The 20,617-nt window shown below is 33.8% G+C and overlaps 1 protein-coding gene across 2 annotated transcripts; it reads right to left on the reverse strand.

The window, feature by feature from the left end:
* Positions 1–701: 701 nt before the first annotated feature.
* LOC148620733 (mitotic apparatus protein p62-like) lies at positions 702–20,555 on the reverse strand. 2 transcript variants are annotated; one of them, XM_088574482.1, is made up of 10 exons: positions 20,399–20,555; positions 19,260–19,357; positions 18,068–18,190; positions 17,741–17,837; positions 17,242–17,387; positions 15,452–15,502; positions 13,536–13,618; positions 12,113–12,134; positions 5,399–5,443; positions 702–872 (listed from the first exon to the last, which is right to left on the reverse strand). In XM_088574482.1, the coding sequence occupies exons 1-10, from the start codon at positions 20,427–20,429 to the stop codon at positions 822–824; spliced, it is 747 nt and encodes a 248-aa protein (XP_088430608.1). In that variant the 5' UTR covers positions 20,430–20,555; the 3' UTR covers positions 702–821. The 2 variants fall into 2 exon arrangements, with proteins under 2 accessions (XP_088430608.1, XP_088430609.1); XM_088574483.1 differs by lacking the exon at positions 15,452–15,502.
* Between the last annotated feature and the right edge of the window lie 62 nt (positions 20,556–20,617).

Genomic DNA, 20,617 nt, shown 5'->3' on the forward strand with positions numbered 1-20,617 from the left:
GAATTTAAGAGAGGTTAGAAGTGATCTGCAACTCTATCTGTGGATGGTACTGAATGGAACCTAATTTTTTGTGCCTTTTTCAGAAAGCTCTTCAAAATTATTTTTTCAGTGTGAAAACTTCACTAGTACTGCTTGAACTGCCAATTCATTTGGATAAATGTAGATTTGAAGAGGTCAATTGTTCTACCCTACCTACTGTTTACATTTAGCAACACTGATACATCTATTATCTATTTCAGCAATAAGTATTCATCAATAGTGCAATTTCGATAGGACATATTTTGGTCATGTTGTAAGAATCAGGCAAAACTTAAAAAGTGATAAATTAGGAAACCTGTGCAATTGACCATGTGGGCATATTATTTAATTTATTTATAATCAATTGAAGATGAATTGATGATTTGTTGCTTTAATAAGTGTCAGAGGATGCAGAAATGCAAGTTCAAAATTACAACAGAATGAAAGGGGAAAGTGAGTTATCTCCCTTTGTTGATGAAGTTGTAATTTATACCTCCAATAACTGAACTTACGAAAGGAAAATTCTTCCACCATGATTCACTCACTGCATGATTCTTATAGAGAAAAGCACTTGCGCAGTCAATACTTATCCTCCCTATGATGACCCATGTATAGTTTTTGTGTTTTGAGCCATGTTGAAAAGTACTCATGTCCTCTAATTAAAATTCAAAACAAAGAACATGTAAGAAATAACAAATGATTTATTTTGCACCAGCGCTATGTAAATTTCATATACATGTAACATGTGAATAATTTTTTTAAATCAACAAGAATAAGTCAGCACTATAGTCTTATTTCAACAATTACTTGGCTTTTCCAGCTTTCTTGCCTTTCTTTACAGCTTTAGGAGAGGCCTGAAAATTAACATAGATCAATGTTAAATGTTTAAAAAAATATGATTGAAGATAAAATATGGATATCAAACCAGTACAACAAAGCAAGTTTTCACAAAAAAATTATGCTGAAAATTTCAAATAACTTAGATTATTTTAGTATTGAATATGAAATGATTGGAATTAAACTAAGACACTACTTTATAGTATAATAGAAGAAATTGGGGTTAAATTTCATAAAATGTTTTTATCAAAGCTTCGAAAATAGGAACAGATACTCCCCCAGTTTGTCTTCAATAATTAAATCCATATTAACCTTTATTTAATTGACATGCAAGCTCTCACCATATGTTTCTCTTTCAAATCCCTTTCATGACAGGGTCGTTACAGTCATTAAAAATGGCCTGTCTACTGTGCAAGTCAAATAAGGAATAAATTCTGAATGAAAATTGACTTTGCATGGGGTACCAATCTAATGGTTTAATGGACAGCTTTGTTTCATTCAAGACTTCAATGTCATTAACTTTTCAGATCAGATTTTTTTATGAATGAAAATTTCAACTCTAGACCCGATTGTGCTGGGATACTAAGGAATGACAAGTTTATAAATAATAAATTACATACGATAAAAAAGTAGGTCATTGATAAATTAAAGTGGGAAGTGTACATACTGTATAAGAAAGTGCATTCAACCTGCAAAACAACAGTGATATCTCAAGGTCGTGTAATCTTAATACACTGACCTCAAGGAACAGGCACACAAATATAGAAACACTCTAACATAATCCTTAGAAAGACGTTGAACATACATTTCCCAAACATATCCTTACTGCTATGTCAGTTTTGGGGTTTTTTTTTTAAGTGCATTCGAAAGATCTAAAGCCTTTCTTTACTTAGAACCATTAAATTTTCCAATAAGATCAAATAACAAAATAGTTAATACATTTGTAAATACACATACCTCCTTTTCAACAGGAGAAAGACTACCTGGTGAATACCACACCTGTTAACCTCCATAATTGGGGGTTGGGGACAGTGGGGACTCCCAAGAGAGCAATGAACAATTTATAATCTACCACTCAAGAATATGATTCACGGGAGGTTTTTGGTGGAAAGTACTATATTTTATTTTCTGTGATAAAATACTAAAAACAAAATTTTACATAAAAAATTTACTTTTAACTTAAAAACTGGCCACATGACATGGTCTAAAAAAAAAGAGTCTGCCACACCAACTGTTCCAAAGGCTAACAGGTATGAAGAACACAGATAGGCCAAAACACCTGAATGGTTGGGATATACACCACAACTGAACATGACCTGATTTTTTATGGTCAACAACATGGTGTTTATAAACTTCGAGATGTAAGCTATATTGTGGCCTAAGAATACCCCAACTCAACCATAGGAAGCAGATAAGAAACACGGAAAGGGTAGGCACTGTAAAAGTCACCATGCAAAAGCATTAAACCAAATTCCCCCTGATGAAAGCTGAGAAATCTCTTACAGAAATGTGTAACAGGTGGACTGACTAGAGTTGAGGTATTAAAAGAGTTGGTTTTTGTAAGAAATGCAGTGTGATGAACAAAAAGAAAAAATGAATAGGCATGAAACTCACTACTTGTTAAGCAGAGGTAAAAGGAATGAAACTCATGAACTAGACAGATGTATAAAAATGTTGACCATGGCAGTAAACAATAAATATGAAGAAACAGTGCTCACATTGAACACCAATTTTCCCCCTCTGCTTATCCCATATTTTCGAATAAAGACTCAAGAAAATGTATTTCACTGTGTACCTTTTACACAAATGCAGGTTTTTTTTCTCAATGAATAGCCAATCATTAAAACTGGCAGAAAAATAATTTAAACAATTTTAACCCCATACATTTTTGACAACAGACAATCGGAAGACAACTCTTGAAAATGGGACGCGACTCTTGAACTCAAATAGGCAAATTTTGTCAACATGAAAATCTTCATTATTTTGGAAGAGTAAAAAATATTGGGTAAACTTCAAAAGCAGAGTATGGTATACACATTATCCTATTCAACAAATGAATCGTGAACTAAAATATTTGTGTAGGCATATTTTCACAGATATTTTTCTACCCCAAATGTAGCAAACCCAGCATTTACCCAGAATGCACCTGTGGTAAGGATGAAACAGCACATTTTATCCAAGTTATGTGCCAAAACAAGTCAATGGACATAAAGATAGACAAAGTTGTCAACACTCAGGATGAAACAAGTAGTTAGCTTGATCTACAGGTGGTCCAAATGTCTTCTAACCGACCGATTAAGTGTTCACTGGAGAGATTAAAGGTCCCGTCTTCACAACAACCTGAAGCTTCATGCCGCATACTATTTGTAAGATTATTTGTTACAGGACTTCATGTAACTTGTCTGATAAAAACATTGACACGATGTCTATTCTAATCGCATGGGCCACACTTGATGTTCCTGGCTCCGTCTTTGCAGGGGAAAAAATTTAAAATCCTCTCCTGAAAATCTCCACTTGCTGGATGTCACCATGGAATGTAGCGAGATTTTTGTCAGTCATACGTTATTTTTGGTGCATAATTAATGCTAGAAAAATTGACAAGTGTAGAAGTGAATGTCAAGTCACTGGCTTTTATCGGTAGGCTATTGAAGATTAAGTAAATAGGAAATTGTTGATTTATTGTCGATTAAATGATTATGGTTTTTAGAAAGGTACCCCCTTGAATTTTCAATATAGATAGCTGGATTTTTATACCTTTCTTGGTAAACTGCTAAATATTTCCATTAGCATTGTAATCTTATTTGTGAATAGGAATGGGTTCGTTTGAACCAAGAAAATGTTTGTCTAGGTAGCGACGAGTATCTTTGGTAGGAGTTCAATTGTTATTATTTTGGTTTTATATTTATAAGTTCTACAAGGGGGGTCTGTTCATTGACAAGTAAATTTCCAAAACTTCAGCAAAGAAAACCATGTACAGTAACTCTATGCCTCCCAGATCTGTTTTATAGTAATAATTTAGAAGTATTGATTACAGGGATTTTAAGGACTGGGTCAGTATATTCACTGCACCAACCTTTGAAATCTGGATATCTCTAGTCTTAAAAAGAGTTTGTAGCAGGCCTATGGCCAGAATTTTTTAAGGGGGCTCAGAGGGGATGATTTTGACACTTCAATTTTGAATAGTGCTTAACCAATTTTAAGCTTGGGTTTTCAGGAATACAACACCCCCCCTTCAACAAATTTTCACTGTAGGCCTTTTTAAAGTTACTAGTTTCACAAGAAGTATTCACTTCTTTGTTGCTAACTTAAACCCTGTTAGGTTAACCATTTAAAACTCAATGAAAATAGAGCAAGAAACCCAGAAAATATAAAAACCCATCCACTTGCATAAAATTCTGTGTAATAAAAAAGAAAGACAAAAACAATGTGCTTACATCTTTGTCACACAGGTCTAAAGGTCATCACCTGTATAAATGTAATAATCATAAATCAGCAAAAAGTCATGGTTAAATTTGGCACAAATCTCCTAATTTGGGAACAATCTTTATATGTTTTCTTCTATCTCAATATAACACCTGTTTGATCTATTGGGGTCATAAATCATGCCAAGTTATCCCCCCTTGAAGGACTTTAGGATTGCCATCTTATCACACTTTTTATGAATCAAAATTTCCTTTGAACTGTTAGTAAATTTAAGCATGGATAACTTAAAGTGGGGCACAAATGAAAAAAAGGGGGAAATAATGCAAGAAATCATGAAAAGTGTTAGAAATTATTCATGAATTTGATTCCTACTCAAACCTTTAACACCATGAAAAATTTTAACTCCGTACAATCACTTTTAAATTTCAGAAGTATGACCACAGAAACTGAACCTCCCTTTTTTGCTGCCTTTTTCAAGTGACCAATGGCCTTCAACTCAAAACCAATTCTGTTGGCTTTTTGTCAGAGTCGAGAGTACGTAATCTGTTTTAGTTAAGTGCTATTCAAACAACAGTCAAGAGATAGACCACTAAACAAAGCCAACTGTTTGCGATGAATGGGTCTCAAACCTTCCGTGTAAAGCTGTGCGCCTATCGGCAGTAAAAAAGATCATCTTTACAAATGTGTGGACTGCCCCCAACTGAGTAACCTTAAGCTTGATAGGGGTCAAATTAAATAAAAAGGTATGTTTGTCTGTGACACTGACCTCAATGCAAACTAACCTATATAATTTCAGTTTCTGATCAAATATACTAACTGACTGCTTGTACAATTGTGTCAATCCATGATGATTGATAAGGCATAACCTTTTAAGAAATAAAATATCAAGGATAAATATCATGTTCCTTTGGTCACTCTAAGTCGTCCATTTTGTTCTTGTACTTCATTGACTAAGGGGAGGGGAATGGGGGGGGGGGGGGGCAAATGATTTGATAAAGCAAATGGAAGATGGAAGCTTTGTAGTGGTAATTCAATCAAGTTCGGGCAGAGATACTGCTCATTTTGCACATAGTTTTGGACAACAAACCCTGTTACCTCTAGTATCCAGAACATAACTCACCTTTGCTAGTTTTCCTCCTTTTTTAGGCTTTTCATTTTTTGTGTCCTGAAATAAAACAAGAAACCAAACATGATTTTCTGAGGATACCTGCTTTAATGTCTTGGAAGGTAACATATCGACATTTCTCCCACATTCTTTGTTTCGCTATATAGCTACAGGAAATTGAGAAGATGGGTATATATAGGTACGCCAAAACAATGAAATAGAGAGCTTGGCTCCCCAATTGAATTTTATCTGTTAGAAACAAATAAACTTGAATGGATAAATTCAAAACTAAATTAACAAACATTGTGCAACTGCAAGATTATCATTTACCAAAATACTATTGTGTTTTGCAGAGTTTTTATATACTATTAGATACTTTGGTCAGAAAAATTGTAACATTTGACAATGCTCAAGTTTTTTTGGGGACGAGCCTGATGAGATGTGTCATTAGAAATTATCAGGACATTTCCAAAATAAGGTAATTTATCCCTCTAGCAAAACCTCTGGATAAAAGCTTCAGAAAAGATGTAAATTAAATATAGCACTTAAAGTCTCCCCTTTTTCTTATTCATTGTACCAATTTGACCCGGTGTGACCTTAGCTTGACAATCATCATGTTTTGTACTGTCACCTGTGTCCAGGTGATAATTAGATTATTATGTAAATACAAAGTACAACAGGTAAATACTAGGTAAAACAAGAGCAGGATAAAGACAAAACACATGTCCTGAACTGTTGACAATACTGATAAAGTGATGAACAGCAATCAAACAAAATGATTGAAGTTTTCTATGAATTTCTGAATGTGGATCGGTACATGGAAAGTTTCTCACATCGGCCATGCTTTCTACCAATCCATATGATTTTTAACAAGGGCTATTTGAAATTCTAATATAACATGCTTCTATTGAGCTCTTCATATCAAAGCCATGGTAAAAAAGTAATAAACACATGACAAACATTTCATTCAATACATAGGTTGCGTCTATTAAAAAATATGAAGAAACTAGTCCAATTAGAATCGAAATAAAATATTTCTTTGGCGTGATATAGAAATAAAGATATAGAACAATATGGAAGGAAATTTTAACATGAATTAGAAAAGTTTTAACAAAAATTTTTCATGAAGAACTAAGGTGATGAATAAATGTACAGAATTTAAGTTGACAAATGTCAAAGTACTATTGTTTGTGGGGTACCAATTTTCGTGGTTTTCATGGGTCAATCCACAAAATTTGTTTCCCATTGAAAAGGAGATTTCCATTGATGTGTATACTGAAAGCTTCAAAACAACGAATTCCAAGAATCCACAGACTTGTGTTTCTTCCCTGAACCACGAAAATTGATATCCACGAATTAAACCAAAAGCCCACAATGGTGTCAATCAAAGCCCACAATACAGTGTCAAAGCATTGAAGGTCCAGGACCAAGGATAATGAAATATAAAAAGGTGTAGCTTAACGGGTCAAAGACAGAAATGGATGAATTTCATTAAACAGGAAGTAGATATTCGACAGGCCTGAAGTCTGATCCCACAACATGAGACCTGTACCTGATGCTGGATACCAAATTTCAAGTGGCTGCGATTAATAGTTGCTGAGAAGTGTGAAAAATGGTTTTCACGCCCGCCCATTTGATAAAACTTCACTATACTGTAACACCATTTTCACTATGAAATTTGGCTAAAAATAAAAGCCCTGGACTTCAGACATTGCTAATTTAAACCCTAAGGTCAAATATCAATCCAATAAAATCCTTTTACTATTCATGGTAGAAATTTTCCCAGGACTAGAAATACTTTGTCGTCAAAATATCACTCTAAAATACCTCAAACTCTACATACATTACAACCCTATAGAAATGATGTCTGACAAAGTACACGGTTGTTAAAATTTTTATTATTTTTTTAACATGATAAATATGAATTTAAAATGTTTACTTTACAAACATTTCTTTAAATCTAAAGAATATATTTAATACGTGAACATCCCTTTCAAATCAGATAAAATTTTAACACTTTACAAAAATGAAATCATGGTAATAACATTTCACCAAATTTGTAAAAATTCACATAAATTTTAATTACATCCTTTTGGATTTCCATTGAATGGGCCAACACCCTGATCCTCCCACAAAATTTACAGAAACCACAAAACGGCTCCAGTCAAAAAAGATTCATATTCCTTGGGTGGCCCTATATGAAAAAACATGACGTGGAAAATTAATTTTCTGCATGGTCATCTGCAAACATCGCCATGGTGAAAAGGTCGTTTGTGTCAATGAAAAGATTTGAAAAGATATTGACAACAAGGCTGTGACGAGTCAAGTCGTTAACAGATTAACTCTGTGGAAATCAACTACCGGAGAAAGGTATCATATTATACAGAACATATGTACCATTTCATACAAGTCATCCTTTATCATTGCCATTCACTTTCAATAGCCAGCTAGCACTGGTTAATATAGAACATTCCATTCAAATTCCTTAACAAGTGTTGGTCCACAATATATTATATTCCGCCAAAAATTATAGGGGATTAAATCATTTTGTTTTACTTACAGTTACTGTTGACTCAAAGTCCACTTACTGCGAAGTTTTCCACTTAATTACTAATATTAAAATAAATAGTAGCATGAAAAGTTCTTTATTACAAGTTATCAAATTAAATCATGCTCGTTTTGCTAAAATTGCATTGGTCCAAGAAGATTACTAGTACAAAGTGAGGCAAAGGTCACAATGAAGTGACAGAGCAGAAAAAAATGTACATAACATTTTCAACTGTATGCTATACTAGAGGTAAAAACCATAAAATCCAGTTTTACTGTATGTATATATGAAAAAATTTCAATTTTTGATAATGCTCTCTAAGTGTATAAAAGACATACTGGTAACAAACATACCGATAACAAGAAATTGAAGACTTACACAGGAAAAACAGGAATAAATCAAGGTCAAACCAGAATAAAACATCTAAAGAGTTGGAAGCAAGAACATTTACATAAGAAACTTATCATTTATCAGGATAATTGGATGTTTGCTGGTTTTATGTCAGGCAAAAGAAAAAACATTGCGTCCTTTTCCGTAAGCTTTTCATAGGTCAATGAATAAGGAAAAATGGTAATGTATATGACATCCACACAAACTTTTTACTAAAATAGCAATGTATTGGTGTGCCAAGAAGAATAACTCTTGAACTCTTATTCCTCTTAGTTATGACTAAATGTTGATTAAAGAACAAAATGAAAGAAATTGACAGCTGATTAAATAAGTCAAATCCATAAAAAATCATTAGGAAAATATTGAAAGTCTACATCTAATCCAAACTCACACGAAACTCAAATCCAAAAAATTGCTGAGGAAACTCAAAATGATCATCTGGTATAGCAAGCTATTATTAGCATTGGGTCAACTTGAAACAGCAACACCAGTGGTGTGGCTTTCCCTTGAAAAGTGGATATAAACTGATATCTAAAAACATTCCATAACCTCATTTTGTGTGCAATATTTTTAAAAATCAAGATTGAACCATTAACTCTTGAAGTTCTGCAGCTAATATTTCAACAAAATTTTCAAGTCTCCCACTACCTATAAGTGACATGAAAAATCTGATATTTATAACCAAATGATCACATTCTTAACTTGATCCTACCACATATCAAAACTAAAAACTTTACTAATTATAGCTTAGCAACTCCATTTCAGTAGAAAAAGTCAACAACACATTGGACAAACCAATAACAAAATGATCAGTTTGTACCGATGTGGACAGGTAGCCCTATTAACACATACCGATGTGGACAGGTAGCCCTATTTACATGTACCAATGTGGACAGGTAGCCCTATTTACATGTACCAATGTGGACAGGTAGTCCTATTTACACAACTCACTGGTGGAGTCAAAAGAGGTGAAATAATGATGGTTCTAACGACCATCTTTCACAAATATAAACACAATAAACAAACACTTGAGTGTTGTAGTGTTTTTACTATGACAGCCCAATGGGATGATGGGTAAACAATGTTCAAAGACTTCGTATTTAAGTCAAGAGACAATAAAACTTTCCAAAGCACTTTTTTGGAGACAAGAATTGAAGTAAAATACTGAAGACTTCACCCAGAGAATATTAAACAACCTGTTTATACAAATAAAAAATAATTTGGTGTCTATTAAGATTTCAAATAAAGCAGTGTTTTCACTTTTAGGCTGAAGCCAATAAATTTAACCCCCTATTTACAAGAAATTTCAAGCTACTGTTAAAGAGCAATGATGCAATCATATACTTGGTTTCCTCTGTCATCGACTATACATTGCTTCCCATGTGCCAGAATAATGATGCAATCATATACTTGGTTTCCTCTGTCATCGACTTTACATTGCTTCCCATGTGCCAGAATAATGATGCAATCATATACTTGGTTTCCTCTGTCATCGACTTTACATTGCTTCCCATGTGCCAGAATAATGATGCAATCATATACTTGGTTTCCTCTGTCATCGACTATACATTGCTTCCCATGTGCCAGAATAATGATGCAATCATATTCTTGGTTTTCTCTGTCATCGACTATACATTGCTTCCCATGTGCCAGAATAATGATGCAATCATATTCTTGGTTTCCTTTGTCATCGACTATACATTGCATCACATGTGCAAGAACACATTATTTATTTTAAAGTACCAGTCCACATAAAATTCAGACACTGCCCATATTAAAGTGTTTCATGGTGAAGAAAAACCCACTGAACAAACCATGTCTTTCAATCTACATATGCTATATTTTACATAACAGTTGTCCTTTCCATACTCAGATCTGTACTTTTGAGGAAATCATACATTTATCTCCCACTAAAATCAACCATATCGAACAAAATCAAGAACGATAACTCTTGCAATGTGCTAATTTCATGTACAATCTATATAAATTATATCTCAAAAGCGCAACAACCACATGAAAACCCGAGACTGGTTATGTAGTCTGTATCTGATTCTGAATAAGATATAAAAGTGAATTCGTAGGGTTTTTGACATGCATGAATCACCTTCTGTCTGATTTTTAAAAAGACTGTCACTTAATTCTTCGCAGAACAATCATACAGTACACTACAAAATAAACAGCTGCACTAAGAGCGCAAGATACACCGTCTGGAAGAATAGCTGATGGTATGAATTTTAGAAAACAACCTGATTTCCAAGAAATTAGTCTGTATATATTGTGAGCAAAGTTTTTTCTTCAGTTATTCAAAAAGTATAAATGATCTTACAACTGTTTGACATGATGAAAGTATACAATAGCATTTAAAAGGAATTCTTTGTTTTTGAACTAGATAAAACTATAATAAACTACAGAATTAAAAAATGGACAAATAATTCATTATGTAACATTATTATGAGGTAAGACCTACAGTTAATAGTACAATTCCTTCTACTTCTACTGTAAGGAAGTCCATATTGCCTTGTGGTCAGAATAATAAGTTTCTAGGGTACCACTCTGATAATTGTCAGTATTCATAAAAATCAAATCTATTGTAGAATTGAAGTCGTTTGTTGGTCCCAATATAATACAGCTTTTCAAAACTGCAAGTAAGCAGCAATCTTATGTCATGGTAATTACGTCAGATTTGACAACAATATAGATTTTTAAGTGAATAAAGTTCCGTAACTCTGGAACGACAAATAAAAAAATTCTTCAAAATCGAAAGAGAGCTTTCTTCCGTTAATATTAATATTGTGCTAAAATGTCATTTGAATCCGTAAAATGAATTTGAGATATCGTGCAAAGTGTGGACGGACGGACGGACCAATAGACAGATGGACAATGGTATACCATAATACATCCCGTCTATATAGACGGGCGTATAAAAATTGGGAATTAATGGAATATTGATACCCTGCCACATTATGGTGAAAGAGTAATCAAGGGAACCAAGGTTATAGCAGTAATCAAAAGAATGTAATCCAGGGACAAAGACCAGACATGGAAAACAGACATACACAACAAAGAACATAAAGTAACTAAAATCAAACATACGAAGTAACAAAAGCAAATGAGCAACTCGGACTCCACTAAACACTGGGAGCATGGACCAGGTGCACTGGTACAGTAAGCGTCCCCTGCTTTTCTAGAAACACCCGCCAAGTTGCTCATAAAAAGTCAAGTCCGGGGTAGAAGGAAAGGAGGGTGGCAAAATGTTCAAAATTGCTTTACTCATACATTTTGGATTGTGCCAAAAATTGAGCTAGCATTTTATGGTACTATTCAACTGCGCAAAACTCTACAACAATTCCATCATCCCTTCTCAAGTTATCATCTGAAAACTGTTTGGGGGGTGGGCAGAGGGATGGTAACCTAAATTTTTAGAGGACACCTTGTGTGGTTGGGTAGGAAAACTTGAGGACAGCAATGCGAGGGACACGAGGAAATTTACACAAGATCCTACGCCCAATAAAAATCTGACAGAATATCTAGCTTCATTCAACTATTGACATCAAAATAAAATGTGTAATCCTTGACAATGGATAGTTAACATGATGTACCATGCCCATATAAGCCATTACCCAGAGAGGGTGGGTAAAGGGGTTGTAAAGACCCCCTTCCTTAGAAGAAAAAAAAAGTTAAGAGCTGAAAATTGACTATTTACTATTTAAGTTGACATAACATTGTCCAAATAAATGCTCAAAACAGAATGAAAAATTTTCTTTCCACAGCCCAATCTACACTTTACTCACTTTCGCTTTCTTGCTCTTCTTCCTGGAAAATTAGGAATAAAAGGTACAGAGATGTTATCAAAAATATCTATACATTAATGTCATTAATTGGAAACAGGGAACGACTATGAATTAATGGCAATTCTCACAAGAAGAATACCCCCACTCAACCATTTCAGTCAAAGATGGGAAAAGGTGACACCTAATAATTTGTCATGCAGAAGCAATAGACCAAACATAAAAGCATTCCCTACCATAGAAGATGAGAAATTTGTTATGAAAAATTTCCATTATGCAGCACCTAAAAACAAGGTTGATTGGTAATCAGGAAGTAGACAAGTGACCAACTTAAAAGGGGAAACACAGTACAAGTCATCATCAAAAAGCTGTACATCAAATATCTAAGCATTATCTTCAGTAGAAGCTGAGAAATCTGTTAGGAAAACATTGTGACAGACAGAGGGACAAGGTGATTGCAATATAGCCCCACACTAATAAGTGGAGGTATAATAAGAATAATAAACAAAGGTACAGGACAATCAAATCTAAAATATCTAATCTTACATGCATCTAGGATCTAGAAATAACCATTCGTGCATGATTGTAAGGGATTCAGCCTCAAAACTTTTATTGATAACCATATTGTTGCGGTTACTATTTTGATTCGATACAATAATGGCCCCCAATTTTTTATGTTATCAGTAGTAGTTCTACAGAAAGTTTCTACACAGTGAAACCAATCTATATGCTGATGTAAACTGTTAATTCAGCTATATTTACTTTAATGACAGATGGTGAATATATATATATGGGGAAGGGGGAATAACTCAAGATATACAACCTTGTTACTGTGGACAATTCAAAATTTTATCCTAGCTCAAGGTCTCAGTCTTGTATTCTTTGCCCCATAGGCTTCTATAGTTTACCTTAAATTTTCATGATTTAAAAAAAAAAAATAGACAAGGAGTTTCAATCTAACTTTTGACCATGTTTTTCCATTAAGGAAATGTCAAAAATAATTTTTAGGTCCATTTTAGAAAAAAAAGGCATGAAATATTGTACACCAGGACAGGTCGAACTAAAAATAGACTTTTTCTACTTTTCACTTTTATTTTGAGTTCATAAAATAGACCCCTTTTCTGAAGCATCATTTTTCATGAAAATACTGTTTTTCCTCAAAAACAAGTTTCTTGTGTCATAGCTTGATATTTACCCTGTACTTTTGTTGGAAATTGATAGTCATTTGCCAAGAAACAAAAACAGGAAAAGGCAAAAAGAAAGCGCACTATATTTTTTAGCCTCCATGTTTTGACGTACACCTGCTCAGGAATATGTAATACAAGACCGATACCAAGACTTGTGCACAGAAAATATGTTAACCAGTTTCTGATTATACTTTCTCAAAGGGAGATAACTATATACTAACAATTAAAAATCCACTCACCCCTTCTCTGGACTGCTTTCTATATCTTCCTCTGTATCCTCTTCCATACTTTCATCTTCATCCTCCTCTTCATCCTCATCATCCTGGAGGAAAAAAAACATTTCATTACTGTTACTCAGAATAACCATAGAACATCCACTAACAAAATAAATATTCTAAACCTTGGTCTTACATCAAAAACTTAAGTGATAACAATTTTGATATAACAGAATTGACGCTAACCAGACATGATATCACAAATTATTAATAAAGCAGTAATTGGCAGAATTGGAAGTAAATATACAGTAAAAAAACAAATATCATACTGGTAAAATTCAGATTTGGAAAAGCAGAATTCCACTTCTAAGCAAAAGAAAATCAGGTCTAACTTAACTTGCAGCAATTAGTGGTTACAATGACAAAAAAATTAACGATTAGTCCTTCTAGATCTTTTCCCAAGGGTGACTGAATGGGAGTATGACCCTCAAAAACATGATAAATTTGATGAAAAATACTTCATCTCTTTTAAAGGTGCCTGAAAACCTCATTTTTATTACAAACAAAATGAAAACAAAAAGCATTACTTTTTGTTTGGTTTCATGAAATACGGCCAGAGAACTAAGATACTAAACTCTGGATCCTAATCCCAGATTTTCCAAGATAATAAATAAGCATTAACTGCTTATTCATTTCTATTGACCTCATCATAATGCCTCAGATCATATTTTCAGCAACCAATCCCAACATTACCAGTGATTCAGCTTGAAATTTCTTGGTTTTGGACATTGCCTGGCTGGGGGTCCAGGGGGCCACCTAGGCCTCTGGTGGGGTCAAGGGGCAAAGCCCCGAGGCCAAAAATGGATGTAAGATTTTCCAGCCCCTTTGGAAGGGTTCTCCTGACACACTTTTAGGCATAGAATAAGTATCAAAATATTACTTCAAAATGCAAAAAAAATTTAAAAATTATTCACTTCTGGTAGAGAACTTTTTGTGACTATCACTTATAGTCAATGATATTTGGTTTGCATTTACATGATGATATGGCATCCCCCTGTGTTCATTTGTTTTCAAGATGAGACTTTTACTGTGTCAATTGTGTAAGTTTGAGAATATGTAATTCCAATCCATACAGCCTGAATTAATATTTGCTCATTTTTTGCAGGACCATCTGTTTGACATCCATTTTGAATTGATGTTTAAAATATACAGTACTAATTTTGCCTACAATAAGACTACATGGATACTTCAATGAATAAATACATGTTCAACAGGTCAGCCTATTTGTTTGACAGATGAACTTTCAAGTAGACTTAAATTCTGAAACCAGTCAGATTGAAAGACAAAAATAACCTCTGACTGTTTCATATGATCTTACACACATTCACTCCATAACAAAAATCATTGTTGTAGAAATATGCAAGGATATGTTAATTTTAGTTTCTTTACCGGTGGCATGTTGCAGGGGAATGACCTTTGTCAATAACAAACCCTTGATTGAAAGAAGTTATTTGATTCAGATTTCGACCAATCAGATACATTCTTTTATAAACGATTCAGTTTGAGTTACATGAATTCTAAAAATAATGAAGGGGAATACCAAAAATACCGCAGATCTAAATTTTGACGGCCAGAAATTTTAATCGGACGGAGGACCCCCATAACAGTTATTCAACCGACATTTACAATTTCAATAGGTCATTGACCGATGTCTGACGCTAATCTGAATCACTGATTACCTGGTATGACTTTAATAGCTAATATAGGGCTCTGCTATCCAGAATGTGAAAATTTCATACAACACTCTTTAAAAAACCACAATGCTGTCTATAGGGTACTGAACTAATTTGCATAAAGTGATGGGGTTTATTGAAGAGTGTGGCAGACATGTGAAAGTTTGATACAGTAAATACATCTCCACAAAGGAGGCAGAAAATTACCTCATCTTCATCCGATTCACTTTGGCTGACCACTTCCATCTTCCCCTTTTTCTAAAAAAAAAAAATTTACTTTTTTTTTTTAAAAGCATTAATGATAAAAACATTTCAGTAAAAAGAAAGTGGTTTCTTTTATAAAAAATTAAATCTTGAGGAAGAAGATGGAAGTGATGCCGTCATACTGGCATTAAGCTAATCACAATAAAATTCGGGCATTAATGGAACATTAAATGATGCCCTGCCACATGATGGTGAAAAAAGTGGAATGCCAAAATGTTCAATATACCTAAACTCACAAAAATTTGAACTTAACCTTTTTTTTATGAAACTTGACTGTGCAAAGTTTGAAAAAGATGAATTATCATCTGAAATTGTCTGGGGGAAAGACAGTCCAATGGACAGGCAATTTTTCATAGGGTGTCATATAACCCCTCACCACTTTGTGTGGCAGGGTATAAAAAACATTTTTTTAGTTGAAAATGATTGCTAGCAATTTATTAGCAGATAAATGCACAGAGGCCAGAAATGCACATATTAGGCCAAAGAAAGTAAATTCTCAGTTCACAAGTCCTCCTTTTTTTTTGTAATGTACGTGCATCTAATTTTTTTTTTTTTTTTTGGCCAGGCTCAAAACGCTTGATAGCCATCAATGCAAAGCTAGATGTAATATGAAATGAGTTTCTTTACCATGTTACCAAACCTTTGTTCATTCAAAGAAGCGGAAATCCGGAATTTTGGAAAACTTTTTGGTGATCTCTTTAAACATTTTGTATTTAGGTTATACACTGGTTCACCATATCCATTCTTTTTTACATGATTTTGATCATGTTTACCACAAAATGGCTACCTTTTTATAGTTTTCCTTTCTTCTTTCGTCTACCCCAGACTTGACTTTTATGAGCAACTCAGTGGGTGTTTCTAGAAAAGCACAGGACACTTACCCTACCAGTGCACCTGGTCCATGATCCAAGTTTTTAGTGGAGTCCAAGTTGTTCAATTGCTTTTGTTACTTTGTATGTATGATTTTAGTTACTTTATGTTCTTTGTTGTGTATGTCCGTTTTTCATGTCTGGTCTTTGTCCCTGGATTGCATTCTTTTGATTACCACTATAACCTTGGTTCCCTTGATTACTCTTTGGTATTGTCACCCAAATATTACCTGAACAATGTTTCGTCTCTCATGGCAGTGATTACTATGCACCTCGTGGATTCACGAAAAGATAAATTTACAATTTCTTAATTGGAAATAGTGTACAAGGGCAAAACTTTTCCAGAGGAGTTGAAAAAATGGAGGTCATTGAATGTAATTTCTATAATGTCAGGGAAACAATTCAAATGAGTAACAACTGACGAAATTTGTCCCAGAAAATTCCCAATGAATCAAGTTTTATTTCTTGCACAGTTTTAAACAATTTAATGAACTGATAACCATAAAATTAAACTTTCGATTTTAGTTAACAGAAAATGTATTTTAATGTTTCATGTTACTTTAAATTAGATAATTGAAATGCAAAAATATCTGCTACTACTTCATGAGATGGAAGGCTTAATTGCCATTTAGAAGCATCTTCAATGTATGCATGCATTGTAAACATTCCCATCTGACTAAACAATAAAATCGAAAGGGGATACATAATGCATTTTTGTATATTTTTACACCTGCAGATGCCAGCTTTGCATGTCTGGTGTTCTTAAGTCAATGAAATTTATTTCATTGTGTCATGTTTTTTTTTACCTATTCTCCAAGGGTTTATCTCCCCTCTCACAAAAATTAGCAGCATATTGTTACTTACTTTAGATTTTCCCTCTTTTTGTGAGCTTGCTTTCCTCTTCTTTGATTTTACAGGTGATTCCTCCTCCTCTTCTTCCTCTTCATCTTCCTCCTCTGTACATTCAAATTCTGACTCATTTTGTGATGGGTATTTATCTTCTGGGTATTCTGAAGGTTAAATGGAGGTAACAAAAGTTACACACAAGGGAGATAACTTTTTTCCTATTTTGAGTTCTTACATCAATTCTTTTTCAAAGGTCAATACCCACACATCTCTAAACTTTTAAGATTTGAATGTCTTAAATCTTAGTTTTATTTTAAATTTCAAATTTAGCAAAACATAGGAAATACCAAAGTATGAAATATATGTTGGGTTTTGTATATATGACGTACTGTTCAAGGTAATGTAAATAATGTCTTAGAAGTATCAATGTTCTGTGTTAAAATTGGTTCATTTATAAGCCTGCCACAAATCATCTGTCAAATTCTGGAAGAAGACTTTTTCTCAGTAATAAACATACCTACTAACTGCTGAGCTATTAAATGAACTGGTCCACTACCCTCCACAAGTCTGAAAACCACAGGAACTTCATGACCGAAACTGACATCTACAGTTGTCTAAAATAAACAAAAAGATAGAAAAAATTATAAGCATGCAGCCATAAAATTGTGGTTTTGACAACTATTCTATGGCAGATATTTCATTTGTAAGTCTCAGAACCCAGGGACCATGCGAGCTAAAATATATATTTATCACTGGGCCTGAACTATAGACCTTAATGCTGCTGCTCACTAGACCCTTGCCTTGATAACATCTGCAAATATTTTACAACTGAGGTCAAACTAACCTGATCAAGTCTTCCTAGTGACAATGAAGCTATTGGGATTTTCAATTCTTTTTGGTCAAAATTTTGTGTTTCAACCTGGATAATATTTCTTTCATCTTTTACTGCTGATGCTCCTAAGACTGCCTACAAGATAATTCACAAGATAAATTGTATTTACAATATGCATTCCTTTATACCAAATTCTGGCCTGTTATTTCATGAAAATTTTAGCTTACTAAAAACTTACTGCCTTATTTTTGTTGAGAAAAGATGCCTTTCACTGAACAAAAAAAGATTTACCAGCTATAACTTAATTCACATGTCAAAATGATGCCACAATATTTTTTGGCCATATCAAAAATTTCTTATGACAACTGGAGATTTGTAAGTGTTTTTTTTGCTTCAGACATATGCCTGGACAAACTTAATATTTTTTTTTTCGAAAGTTGTCATGATACAAAATATTTATGTTGTCAACCCATGCGGCCGAAATCTCCTGCAAAGAAAAATGTGATGAATTGAAATAAAGTCTCTTTTGCCAATCTGGCAGAATCACCACTTAAAATTTTGGCTCCATTTTGCACTTAGGTTTCCAAGTTATGTATGGATGACCAAGTTACGTATGGATGACCAACAAAAAGGTCTATATCATGCAATAGCAATATTGAAGAAAATATAATGTTTTGTTTCGGATCACTCATCTAAAATATTGAAGGGTTGGTAGATAGGGATTTCTTCATTTCATTTCAAAATTTAAAATTTCTATTATTTTTAAATTTTTGAAATGAAAGGAGTGTGACACCAAACTCAGAATACAATAAAAAACTAAATCTGCAAAGATTAAACTTGTAATAGACTAAGTCCATGCAAGAGCAAACACACGTGTTTGTAATTGATTCTAAATATAAACCAGTTTTTCTAACTCTTTGTCTTTCCATCTAGGATAGAAAAAAATAACTTTGGCTTTTTCTTCTTTGACTTCTGTAAGACAGTAAGCAAGCATTTCAATTTTATTTTCTTCAAAATTACAAATAAAAACTTTTGGGCAAGAGGGGGGGGGTCTGAAGGAGGGTTGGTATAGGGACTGGAAACATACCAATTTTTTAGGCCCAAGTTATTTCAAGGGCTGATTTTGATATAAATCAAACATACCTTATTTACCAATTCCCCTTTCTAATATTAGATTAAAGTGCTACATATATTTTCATCTCACCATTTTAAGAAATAAAGTGTGAATCAGATAGTCACTATCTTCATCTTCCTCATCAAACGACCAGGTGTGTGAGCTGTTTTCTTTGTCTAATGTAATTCCTATGGACAAAGAAAATTAAAAAAAATCAAGGAAGAATTGAAGATGCGGCATTACTTTGTGTTGACCAATTCTGTGTAAAATATTTGCCAGCTGAACCAGAAGGAAATTTTCTTCCAAGTAAGTATGTCTTGTTTTGACTAATGTAAGTTGTATCTAGGATTTCAGGTTAAGGTGGCTTAAATAGAGTTAAAAGCAGAGCAAAGCAAGAAGAAATAAATTTGAGAATAATTTAAAGATTTCATGTATAATATTTTTTTTCCCAAATAGACTCTCAATTGCTAAGTGTATCAGCATGCACAATATACCCTTTGTTGAGGTCAGTGTTTGCCTTTAGCCAGCAGCTCAAAGTTAAGGGCTAGAAAAAAAATCAGGTTATTGAAATGAAGTGTACTTTTCTTGCCTTGGGCTAGTTAAATCCTATACAGTCTTCTATTATTCAAGCTAGTCATTATAAATTTTTATGGCAAGGGCTGAGCGGCAAGGCTTAGGTAGAACAGAAGAATTTTCCTCACAGAAGTATATATTGAGCCATGTCCATCAAATATCAAATAGTTAGCATGAAAGACTAAATTTTAGGGGGAGGGCATAAGTCTGTTGTGCCATTTAAAATTGAAGTTTTAAACAACCAGAATTGATATGGACATCCAATGTAACCTACATTGTGCAATAGGTTGGTGTATGGAGGAAACCTCTCAGCAAGGTTTTTTTATAGTATGGTCTACTATAAAAAAATCATTGCTCTTCTTTTGTAGGTGTGAACACCAAGACCACTTCAAATGTACTGGGGATACCAGAAGTTTTGGAACCCTTATGACAATGTGATATCATCTATAAAATCTACGACAATCTATGCAAAAGTAAGTTACAGCAAGACATGTGACTGTGATGGCTTCTTCCCAAATGAAATAAAGTAAATGTCAATGAAATAGAGGACCGCAAAATTCAATTGAAATGCATTATAAAACATGCTGTAAACTTTTAGAGACCCGGGAATAGAGGCTTCTTAAAGACTATTACATAGGACCGGCGTTTTGAATTACCCCAAAAGTATTCTCTTGCTGGATCGTTCATTGTGGAGGGTAGACTGTGAGTTGTTCTTTCTTTGACGTCCACTGGCAAACTGCGATGACTTCAAAGGTTCTACCTGGATATATCATGGTTTGCACGTGCCAACTGACCGCGGCCAATCAAACAGGCCTTTGGGGAAAGAAAGGCCTATGATCGGGAACATGGACTTTTAAGTACATTTATACACCACT

The sequence above is a fragment of the Perna viridis genome, chromosome 3 (assembly GCF_037379345.1).
Source record: "Perna viridis isolate PV_CMFRI_1.1 ecotype Kerala chromosome 3, ASM3737934v1, whole genome shotgun sequence".
Classification (NCBI taxonomy): domain Eukaryota; kingdom Metazoa; phylum Mollusca; class Bivalvia; order Mytilida; family Mytilidae; genus Perna; species Perna viridis.

Coding starts and splice junctions, on each gene's coding strand:
- LOC148620733 (XM_088574482.1), bottom strand. CDS start 20,429: ATGAACGATCCAGCAAGAGAATACTTTTGGG. Junction 18,191..19,259: donor ACACTTTATTTCTTAAAATG/GTGAGATGAAAA, acceptor ATTATCTTGTAG/GCAGTCTTAGGAGCATCAGC. Junction 12,135..13,535: donor GAAAGCAGTCCAGAGAAGGG/GTGAGTGGATTT, acceptor CTAATTTTCCAG/GAAGAAGAGCAAGAAAGCGA.